This window comes from Pseudorasbora parva, chromosome 14 (genome assembly GCF_024679245.1).
Source record: "Pseudorasbora parva isolate DD20220531a chromosome 14, ASM2467924v1, whole genome shotgun sequence".
In the NCBI taxonomy this organism is placed as follows: Eukaryota; Metazoa; Chordata; class Actinopteri; order Cypriniformes; family Gobionidae; genus Pseudorasbora; species Pseudorasbora parva.
Genome location: NC_090185.1, coordinates 24,852,125 through 24,864,240, shown reverse-complemented (window position 1 = coordinate 24,864,240; position 12,116 = coordinate 24,852,125). Strand labels below are relative to the sequence as shown.

General features: G+C 39.1%; 1 protein-coding gene across 1 annotated transcript; it reads left to right on the top strand.

Annotated features, from left to right (window-relative positions):
• Window positions 1-6,206: 6,206 nt before the first annotated feature.
• LOC137039540 (C2 calcium-dependent domain-containing protein 4C) lies at window positions 6,207-11,764 on the top strand. Its single transcript, XM_067414842.1, has 2 exons — window positions 6,207-6,318; window positions 8,109-11,764. Exon 2 carries the CDS (start codon window positions 8,149-8,151, stop codon window positions 9,412-9,414), a length of 1,266 nt encoding a protein of 421 aa, XP_067270943.1. The 5' UTR covers window positions 6,207-6,318; window positions 8,109-8,148; the 3' UTR covers window positions 9,415-11,764.
• The last annotated feature ends 352 nt before the right edge of the window (window positions 11,765-12,116 follow it).

The window sequence follows — 12,116 nt, the reverse complement described above, 5'->3', positions numbered from 1 at the left end:
ATTATATAATGAATAGTAAATTATCAACACACCGATGCCATTTTTTTGTTTTCCTTATAAAAAATATATAGTTAGTGTTGTTGCCACTGTCAACTGGTACCAATTTTGCCACTAGAGGGTAGCAGTAGGCTTCTTATTATGGAATTGTTACAGCCTAACTATAGCCATATAGCTTTTAAATTAAAGCAGCAAAAAGTTTAGTAATGCCTTTATATACTTCAATACCTTTTTATATTTAAGTGAGCCAACATAAGCTTGACAGGTCTGTAGTTGCAAGTACAAAATCACTGCTGTCAGCATGCTTATGATCTAATTGCCTATATGTATGTATGTGTATATATATAAAGTCAAAGCACCATTATTTAGGATCGTACGAGTGAAGAAAAGGCTTATTTATTTGTGCTAGACTGCCATTCCATACAATATATACAGGTCCATCTCAAAAAATTAACATATGTGATAAATAATGAACTTTTCCATAATGTAATGATAAAAATTTAACTTTCATATATTTTAGATTCATTGCACACCAACTGAAATATTTCAGGTCTTTTATTGTTTTAATACTGATGATTTTGGCATACAGCTCATGAAAACCCAAAATTCCTATCTCTGAAAATTAGCATATCATAAAAAGGTTCTCTAAACGAGCTATTAACCTAATCATCTGAATCAGCTAATTAACTCTAAACACCTGCAAAAGATTCCTGAGGCTTTTAACTACTCCCAGCCTGGTTCATTACTCAAAACCGTAATCATGGGTAAGACTGCCGACCGGACTGCTGTCCAGAAGGCCATCATTGACACCCTCAAGCGAGAGGGTAAGATACAGAAAGAAATTTCTGAACGAATAGGCTGTTCCCAGAGTGCTGTATCAAGGCACGTCTGTGGGAAGGAAAAAGTGGCAAAAAACGCTGCACAACGAGAAGAGGTGACCGGACCCTGAGGAAGATTGTGGAGAAGGACCGATTCCAGACCTTGGGGGACCTGCGGAAGCAGTGGACTGAGTCTGGAGTAGAAACATCCAGAGCCACCGTGCACAGGCGTGTGCAGGAAACGGGCTTCAGGTGCCGCATTCCCCAGGTCAAGTCACTTTTGGCTACAGAGAAGCAGCACTGGACTGTTGCTCAGTGGTCCAAAGAATTTTTTTCGGATGAAAGGAAATTTTGCATGTCATTCGGAAATCAAGGTGCCAGAGTCTGGAGGAAGACTGGGGAGAAGGAAATGCCAAAATGCCTGAAGTCCAGTGTCAAGTACCCACAGTCAGTGATGGTCTGGGGTGCCATGTCAGCTGCTGGTGTTAATCCACTGTGTTTTATCAAGGGCAGGGTCAATGCAGCTAGCTATCAGGAGATTTTGGAGCACTTCATGCTTCCATCTGCTGAAAAGCTTTATGGAGATGAAGATTTCGTCTTTCAGCACGACCTGGCACCTGCTCACAGTGCCAAAACCACTGCTAAATGGTTTACTGACCATGGTATTACTGTGCTCAATTGGCCTGCCAACTCTCCTGACCTGAACCCCATAGAGAATCTGTGGGATATTGTGAAGAGAAAGTTGAGAGACGCAAGACCCAACACTCTGGATGAGCTTAAGGCCGCTATCGAAGCATCCTGGGCCTCCATAACACCTCAGCAGTGCCACAGGCTGATTGCCTCCATGCCACGCCGCATTGAAGCAGTCATTTCTGCAAAAGGATTCCCGACCAAGTATTGAGTGCATTACTGAACATAATTATTTGAAGGTTGACTTTTTTTGTATTAAAAACACTTTTCTTTTATTGGTCGGATGAAATATGCTACTTTTTTGAGATCAAAATCATCAGTATTAAAACAATAAAAGACCTGAAATATTTCAGTTGGTGTGCAATGAATCTAAAATATATGAAAGTTTAATTTTTATCATTACATTATGGAAAATAATGAACTTTCACATATGCTAATTTTTTGAGAAGGACCTGTATATAATTATGATAATTACCGGTAGTTACATTTATATAGCGCTTTTCTAGGCACCCAAAGCGCTTTACATATAGAAGGGGGGAATCTCCTCAACCACCACCAATGTGCAGCACCCACCTGGATGATGCGACGGCAGCCATATTGTGCCAGAATGCTCACCACACACCAGCTGATTGGTGGAGAGGAGTGAGTGATGAAGCCAATCAGGATGGGGGGATGATTAGGAGGCCATGATGGACAGGGGGCCAATGGGCAAATTTGGCCTGGATGCCGGGGTTACACCCCTAATCTTTATCGAAAGACATCCTGGGATTTTTAACGACCACAGAGAGTAGGGACCTCGGTTTAACGTCTCATCCGAAGGACGGTCCTCTTTGTCAGTATAGTGTCCCCCATCACTATACTGGGGTGTTAGGACCCACACAGACCACAGGGTGAGCGCTCTTAGTTTTCCCAGTTGGTCTCCCATCCAGGTACTGACCAGGCTCAGCCCTGCTTGGCTTCAGTGGGAAGCCTGTCTTGGGCTACAGGGTGATATGGCTGCTGACGCAGATGTGAAGGAATAATTTGCTTTAATTTAAAAGGCTTAAATCTTGAACGTAGGTGGTAGACCTTTCTTTGAATGAGGAATGAATGGCATTTCGCGCACATGCCAAAATCCATTATAAAGGGCTTTTGTCAAGATGTCACTGTAGTCTGGAGTTTTGCTGCTCAGTTATGATGTCGACAAACCTGGCTTGAAGGTCAGCTAAACTGAAAGGTCTTTGATTGGAGTCACGATCACGGCATAAAGCATTGATGATCTATGATCTCTCATGCAAGAGCTGTTGCTAAAATTCATAGAGTCAGGGACACATATTTGTTGATCAATGCTTTTTTTAAAAAAATTAAAAATTAACTGTAACATTTAAAAAAAAATCATTATTTACTCACCCTCAAGTTCATCATTTGATTATTTACATTCTTCAAAATATATCTTCTTTTATGTTCCGCGGAAGAAAATCGTACAGGTTTGGATCAACTTGAGGGTGAGTAAATGACAGAACTTTTATTTTTGGGTGAACTATTTCTTTAATGTTTCTTTATAGGTATTGTACTGTATATGAAGCCTTCTTAACCCATCATAACAGGGTCTTGCCCTCCAGACAGGAGAGTTACTCTCACCCACTCTTCACTGTTGCTGATAGGCAGGTCGAGCGATTCAGACAAGAGTGTGATGGGAAAAACTGGAAGTCTCCCGTGAGGGTTTGAGTGTGTCGCTGTCACCAAGGAAACCGATGACGGGGAATAGAGTTTAACAATAAACCCTAGTGTAAAATGAGTGAGTGGTGTTTATTCTCTTCCTTTCTCCCCATTTGGGTTTGTCAAAAGAACATAAATGAATCTATGTGAGCCATATGTACCTTGTTAGAGCGCTAAGAACTCTGTCTTTTGGCTGTCCTTTTTATTCATTTTCGAGGTCAAGCCTGTTTTCTCGTTATACCTGATCTTTATTTCTGTCCTCTAGTAATCCAACCAAACTCTTGAATCCGGTACAAAGTGTGACTGGGTAATGTCACTTGACATGTTTGTACTGAATTTGGTGGACAAACTATCGATGCAACATTTAGAAAACAAAAAAGGTCACACTTTACTCACCCTTATTTTGTTCCAAACCTGAATGACTTATTCCTCATGCAAGGCTGAGAGAAAACTGTAGCTCCATTGGCAGTCTATGCAACTGACACTTTGACACTTCAAAAAGTTCATAAAGAGGTCTTAAAACTAACCTATAATGTATTGAGCGGTTTGAGGGGAAGCTCAAATGTGCTGCGTAACACGAGAATGAACCTCATTGGTTCTTGCAGAAGCTCAAACGTGCTGCGTAACACGAGAATGAACCTCATTGGTTCTTGCAGAAGCTCAAACGTGCTGCGTAAAACGAGAATGAAGCTTGGTACATACTCTAGAACAAAGACATTTTTTGTTTTCTTGAGGTGGCAAGAACAAGAACAAAGTTTGTTCAGGCCAGGACATTCCACACTTCAAGAGAAAAACAGGTGCCAAACATGTCCGTTTCTCCGCATTAACCACGCCAACTTAAAATTTCTGACCAAACACATAATAGACACCTACAAGAAAAAAGTTCTGCTCAGATGATGTGTCGAGAACAAGCTGCGAGAACTCCCAAACCTGAGCTGCGACAACAAAATAACAATTTTGTTCGCAGCCCTGGGAGCAAGAACTTATGTAACGACCTTGAACCTCATTGGTTCTTGTGGAAGCTTAAATGAGCTTTTGTTTACCACAACTGATGAGTGAGTTGAATCTCTTAGATTTCTTAAAAAAGATCTTCATTTGTGTTCCAAAGATGAACAAGTCTTTTGGGTTTTGAACTTGAGGGTGAATAAATGACAGAATTTTCATTTTTGGTTGAACAAATCTTTTATGATTCTTCTGTGGAAGAATGTAGCTACTGGTACTTTTTTTAAATAAAGTAAATAGTTGTTGCTGTTGTTGTTGTTGTTGTTGTTGTTGTTGTTTTTACTTTAAAAAAAGACACAAAAGTACTCGTTCGCTATATTCCATGTCTTTCTTTGGAAGTCACAATAGCTTTGTAAGAGAAGCTTCTTCTCTTAATACTCTAGATATGGGCTGATAATCAATATTTTAATCAAATAAAAAAGTGTTTTACGTTTCTCACAAATATCAGATTTTAAATAGGCCTATAGCATATTCTGTGAATTTTACTCTTTTTATTATTTTTTATTTTTTCATTTGCATAATCATTCAAAGGTTTTTTGTTTTTTTTGTGAGAGTTACATGTCCATACCTCAGTGTTGCATCTATTCCTGGAGCCCCACAGCATCACCCCGGGGTTTCTTCCCCATCGGGTCACTATTTGGAACCTGTTCTATTTTTGCTCCTGTAAAAATCTATTTGTTGCCATAGATATGGCAAGGTCTCCAGGGAAACCAATGGCCAGATCGCGGCAGAAGATAGGCAAGTGATTTAAATTAAATTAAGTCAAGTGCTTTTGTGCTCCGCTGACTTCACTTTTTCAGAACAGTCAATTTTAGCAATGATTGAACAACTAACAAGCCATGATGGAGTAGCTTACTTATGTTGAAGGCCTTCATCATCTTCTGGGAAAGCAGATTAAATCAACTGGTCAATCACTGGTGCTGCTAAAGCTAATTAGCTATATGAGCATTATGTTAATGTACTGAAATAATTAAATACCAGATTCTGGTAATGAGAACATTTCAGATTCCAAAAAAGAAAGGGAATATATTTATAAATTATTTTAATCTGTAAAAATCTAGAATTAACTTAATGACTTTGACGACCTTCACAATTGGCAACTTAAGGCTATAAATAAAAATAGCCTTCTAAAAAACAAAATGTGATTTATTGTTTTAAACATCACCCATAACAACTTCAACTAATTATTTTTGGTTCATGTCGGACATGACACCTTGCGATACAGTGAGTCAGATCAATTCTGATGCTACAAGTGTTTTTGATTCACTAAAATGAACTGGTTCATAAGAGTCATTCATTCGGGATTTTTTTTTTACTTGAACTAGATCACACTCGTGGGTGTGGCTCATAGGTGTGGCTGAAGAATATGAACTTTAAACATATCTGGAAACTTATCATGTGCTTCTCATTTCGTTTTTTTTCATCCTGCCTCAAGGAAAGAAAATGAGGAATAAAAGGAAAGCAATTCTTGATCACTGGGGGTCTGCCCTCACTTATGTTGTTGAAGTTTGGTTATTTCAGGATTAGATTAGCTATAATAAATAATAGTCTAATAATAACGTAAGATGCTCTACCTTGAAATAGATGTAGCCTATGCTTTATTAAATTACAAAGGTAAAACGTCTACATTGATCATGACAGATGTGAAGGGGGAGGAGTTTTATTATTATTATTATTATTAGCCTATTATTATTTTAATGGAAACTGTTCTGAATAAGAGCTGGTTCTCTGTTTCAAGTACTTGAATTTATTTTCAGGTAGGCTACTGGAACATACTTTGACAATATGTTAAACAATAATATTTAAATCAAAGAGGAACAGCACTGTGTTTTTTAAACCCAGCATTTATCCCTGATTGTTTTTAGTCCTCGGCTTCGCTGAATCGATACACCTCCAATCGGAAGAGCATCGCTTGCTCTGATTGGTTCGTCGAGGCGCGCGCGTCTGCTGTAGGACTATATAAGCGCAACAGGCGACCTGCGGATGTGAACCTCTCTCACCGCAGGCTGAGGAAAAGACACGGCACACACACACACACACAGACACAGTCTAATGAACACTCAAGTGCCTGTAAAGGTGAATACTGTGTGAGGATTCGCAACGAACAAATCCAGTAAGTAATTTACTCTTAATGCAACAGGTTTTAAACTTTACTTTTCTTGAACTAGGCTATATTTGTATAGGCTATATTAGACGATTAATTAGACATTTCTGATTTATTTTACATTTCAAAAAGGATACACCTAGATATTTAAGATATTTTTTCATAGCCTATTGAAACTCTTATTTTCAAAGCTTGTTGTTTTACAGTAAATTAATGTAGTTCTGCCTAAGTCAAAATACACATTCATGATGCTTTCACTGTCCTTTTTTTGGGTTCAGAAAAAATTACATTTGAAACACTCACCGTCTTGTTTACATGACATTTTGTTCTTTTGTAGATGATAAGGTGAATGTTGTGGATGTTACATATTCTGAATTAATAAAATTTAATAAAAAGAATCAGCTTAAAATTTGTAATTGTAATTTTGATTTTCAACCACCACAACAATGTCAGTTTTTAATGAAAATTCTGTCAATTAACTCTGTTTGATTTTGCTTTAGTGAGTGTCAAGTTAAACTCTGAATCAGACAAACCATCAGCATGTTCAGTGCAACCTGTTGCTTATCCTGAGTTTGGATATTTAATAAGAAAAATGAAAATAATAATTCAGTCACTTTTGTGTTAATCTTAATCTTATAGTATCCAAACGTTTTTATTTGAATGCTACCAATCCATATCTTAGTTTTGGCTTGTCATGCATCCTGAATCATAATCACACCATGCTCGTTCGTTGGCCAGAAAACTGTTCCCCTGACTGAGCCTGGTTTCTCACAAGGCTTTCCCACCCTCCATTTTATCACCTGATGATTTTTTTTGTCCACTTAATATTAAACAATATTATGGATCTGACTCTGAGCTGAGAACTGAATTGAGCTGGACGATGACATCATTTTCTTGTCTTCTTTTTTTTTTTTTTTTTTTTGCAGAACAGCTTTATAGATAAAATTAACTAATTTAATAATTTGATTATCTTTACAACAGAACTAAATCAACACTGAACTGACTTCAGCTGAACAACAGCCAAAATTAATTAATTTTCATGTTATAACTGTAAAGCTGCATTGAAACAATCTGTATTGTATAAAGCGCTATATAAATAAAGATGACTTGTTTTGTTTTTTTGGCAAGACTAAATCTAACTAAATTAGTTCATTCTTGTCCGAAGTACCACATTATTTTGGATGTCGCTCTTATCTGACGCACCCAGTGAAAGTCTCTTCAGAGTCTCTCATGAGCTGATGATATTAATCAGGTGTGTTACATAAGGACAAAATGTCCAGAGATCGGGTACTCCAGGACCAGGATAAAATGTCATCTGCATTGTGCCAGAAATGTTTTCTCTCTCACTTTTTTTCCTTCGATTTTCTTTGTCTAGAGTCATAGTTTTTCAAATACCATTATACCCCTATACCTTCTATATTTGTTGATCTTGATGTTTCTTTTGTCAGATTTGTTTTAAATGCCATGTCACGCCAAGTCTATATAATGTAAATGAGCTTTATGTACTAGCATGCAGTTTTATTTTTTAAGAAGTCAAGTAGGGGCTTGAGCCTGTACCCACCTTACAAAAAAGGGATCTTTTGTCACCTAAATAGATGCTCAGAAACAGAATGATTGTTTTAGTTTGAAGAGACATAACATATTGGAACCCCTTTAAATTCCCCCCTTGAAAATCACCCTTCAACATTACATATTGTTTGTGGTATAATAGTACATTGTTGTTGTAATGGTAAACTGTAAGATATTATTAGCTGTGCATATCTAAGGCTCACTGCTGAATGTGTTGTTGCTTGTTGCAGGGGACAGCGCATCACCCATTGGGTTAATCCCAGAGGGATCATGTGGGTTCTGGAGAAGATCCGGGACTCAGTTGAAACAAATGTGCTCCGGCAAGGAGAGGCAGGTGACAAGGGGAAGGCGCCTCTCTATAGCAATGTCCTCACACCCGATAAGATTCCAGATTTCTTCATCCCTCCAAAGCTGGTAAGCTGCCCACCAGAGACTGAAGCTTCTGACGTCAAGTCCAAAGAAAGTCTGAGACCCTCAACGTCTGAGCAAACCATCAGCAACAAGAAGATCAGCTGCCCTCGTAGCCCACGATTGGTCAGCAAGTTGGCAGGAGATACCAAGAATCTGCTTAGGGCGGCAAACCGCCACATCATTCAGATCGAGAGTGCGGACGACGTTGTAGCAGGTGACACAAACGCCGACCCTCAATCCCAGACCGCCATGTCACTTCCTTACATTCCAAAGACTCAGACTTCTTATGGCTTTGCCACGTTGATGGAGAGTCCCCACACCCGGAGAAAAGAATCCCTGTTCCACTGTGACCATACCAGCCCAGTAACGTCACCCAACACTCAACGCAAGTCCCAAAGCAAGAGCGGCAACGAGGGGAATCACCTCAACCCTCCGGACTTCAACACCTCACATATAAACCCCTACCGATACTTTAGCGGTGGCGAGAGCGACACTTGCTCTTCGGCGGAGTCCTCCCCATTTAGTTCACCACTGCTCTCCCGTTCCGCCTCCCTACTCAAGATTTTCACCCATGAGACACAGGCCAAGGTTGCAAAAGGCAAGCGGACATTTGCCAGGCACAGTTCCCTGTCCACGGATGAGTGCAGTTCGGCGGAGCCCAGCCCTAACGTTCCTAGACGGAGCCATTGCTCCTCTTTGCAAGGTGGTGGAGCTCTGGACCATCTTCATGGCGCGGACCGTCAACACAAGGAGCACACCATCAACATGCACAAAGGAGGCACCGTCCGACTTTGTGCCGACTACGACGCGGGTACGGCCCGCCTGCGAATCCGCATTATGGCGGCCGAGGACCTGTATGATCCCATGATTGACATTAAGAGCATCAACTGTTGTGTGTCGCTCTACCTCAATCCAGGCAAGTTGCAGAAGCAGAGGAGCACGATCATCAAGAACAGCCGCAATCCCGTCTTCAACGAGGACTTCTTTTTTGATTCGGTGACTTCGGCTCAGGTTAAGAACCTAGCTTTGAAGATCAAGGTTGTGAATAAAGGCACTAGCCTGAAGAGAGACTTGCTGTTAGGTGAACGGGAGGTCCCTTTGTGCAAGCTCTTGTCTGGATTATAGGCCTTCAGAACGGGACACTGTCTTCAAAGGTGGAAAGAGTTCTTCTGTACTATTTGCTTCATTGTATTTCATGTAGCTTGATACAATGTTTGATTTAATATTCACAAAATCAGAAAAAAACACCACCTGCTCAAGATCAACATAAGTGTAATTTGAGGGCGGGATAGGGGAACATAGGGGAACACTTTTGGAAACATTTCCTAGAACAGCTGTACCTAATACAAAGTAAGCATCTCCAGGTGACTATCAACATAAAGCTTGACTGTGTTAAATATGAGGCGATATTGCGCTGGAATGTTTTGTTTTTTTTATCGTGCTTTTTGCCGCTGTTATCAGTCTTCACACAGACGAGCGATTCAATCTATCACTGAACGTCATTGCAGAGTCTCTCTATTTGTTCTGGTTAAATCACAAAACAAAATGCACACAAACATGCCCCTGCTTTTGATAACCATCTTTGGTTTTAATGAGAAAACCTAAATCTATTCTAGGGCTGATTAGAACCCAGAACCTTTGACATGCTTAACAACATTTTTAACCACCAGACCATGAGGACACATGAACATCACCTGCAGACAATGTATTTATTCACTGAATGAAACTTAGTGCACTATTGGAAATGATTTATGGAAACGGTAATATTATTTTTTTGTGCATTTACTATTGTACATTTCTGGTATAGCCTTGTATTTGTACATTTACCATTGTATATAGCCCCGCCCCACCCACACACACACTTTTTTAAAACAAGTTACACCAGTGAAGATCAAGGTGTTAGCATAGCTCTGAATTTGTTGCTTGCAAATATAGAAGAGTCTTTTTGTATGTTGCCTTCAGTATTTTGGTTGTTCTACTCATTTAGCTTAATCAAAACCAAGCGTTTACCTTTTTGATTGTAAAGACTTTTTTTCCACAGAGCCGCAGTCCTTTGAAGCTACACAATGGCCCTCTGTGCTAATGTTAGCTTTGATCCTGGATGCATCTGTAGTCTAATTTGGAGGATAAATAACCAGACTGAACAATCTTGCGTCACACTGCATGTGTTTGCGTAAACTTGTAAATGCGATGACGTATTCTTGACGTATGTGCAGAATGTCATTTGGTGAAACCCAGAAGCCTTACTAAAGAGAGAGTTTTGCATGTTTGGATTTGCTCAGATTGGATCATTGTTTGACTGAGTGTAATTATCTGTATCTATTTGTTAGATATCAAATGAAATGAGTGAAAAAAGCCTTTTATTAAACAGGGTCCCAGCAACCAGATCTGGCCCACATCTGGTACGGTCTGGGTATGAAGCACTTTCTTTGAAAGTCTTTCCATGCACACTACTAACCCAGAGGAAAGTGTCTAGTGAAATTACTAATATTTGCTTTATATGAAGATTTAAGTGATGATATTCCACATTCCACCTGTAGTTAAAAATATTCTCAACAGTAAAAATTGGTGAAATTCATATGGAAAGGAAACAGAAGTGTAGCCTATGCTGCATGTGTCATTATGCAAATGCAATGTGCTTTTTCAGACAGAAACCATATAAATGGACAAGTGGTTAAAATATGACATGAGAGTGGTTATGGATGGATGGATGAATGGATCTTTCTAAATATTTTTCTAGTAAAATCTGGCTATTACTTTATTGGAAGGAATATCTGCCTCCTTTGATGATTCATAATAAATTATAAAAATGTTGTAAGCATTTATTCCTTCCTGGCTTTAGGATGAAGGGAAAAATGCTTTTCCTTCCACTTTATAGATGAAGAGCAGAAAAGGTAATGAGCTGGCTACGGCTCATTAAAATGTTTTTTCAATGTTTCATCAAAAATGGCCCCATTAATACTAACTAACTGCTGGATGGTTACACAAGCAATGCAGGGAATGATCAAGAACGTTTCTATATTTATGATCTGTGGATTGTGCAGTAATTATTTGAGTGCATAAAGCATATGAAGCTTTTCATTCAGGTGTTTCATTAAGTCTTTCATTTCCTAAACTACTCGAATGCTGGAGTCTTCCTGTTTTAACAGGTGTATTTTGCAAAATGAAAAAGTGCCAATCCTATGTACTTGATGTAGAAGTGAACTGTTCACTGTGTGATTTGTTCATAGTGGATCCCGTCAAATCTAGTGTTCGTAAATTGTGTGCATGGATACTATTTTCACTGTGGTACACAATATATATAATATTTCTGTGAGTGTGAGCTGTTTGATGGAAATTTCAGTGTACTTTTTTTCCCGCTCCTCTGCATGGATGTTCAACTGGTGTATGTGTATCTTAGATGGACAATGTTTTTTTGTTTGTTCTTTTTCAGTTTTTTTTTCTTCTTAAGTTTGCAACTCATTAAATAAATAATAAAAATTAATAAAACATGTGTGGCTATTTAAAAAAAAAAAGATCAAGCGTTTTAAGAAAAAGGACACGGGCCGAGTGTAATAACAAACTTGTAGCCAATCAGCAGGTAAGGGGCGTGTCTACTATTGATGGTGAGAAGAGCTCGCTCTCGCTCTGTGCACGTCATTATTCAAATTCAAAACACACGAGTCACACATGACGGACATTAGCCGAGAACTAGCCTAATATATGCTGCTTGACTATGCTCGTGTGTCATGTTCGCTTGTTAGTCTATTTGCGATCGTATTGTGGCTCACTTCAGCGATGATAAAGACCCGTTCATTTCCACACCGTATGGAGCATCTAAATCCCCC

Excerpts from the sequence above, each read along its gene's own strand:
- LOC137039540 (XM_067414842.1), top strand. The coding sequence starts at position 8,149 with ATGTGGGTTCTGGAGAAGATCCGGGACTCAGTTGAAACAAATGTGCTC.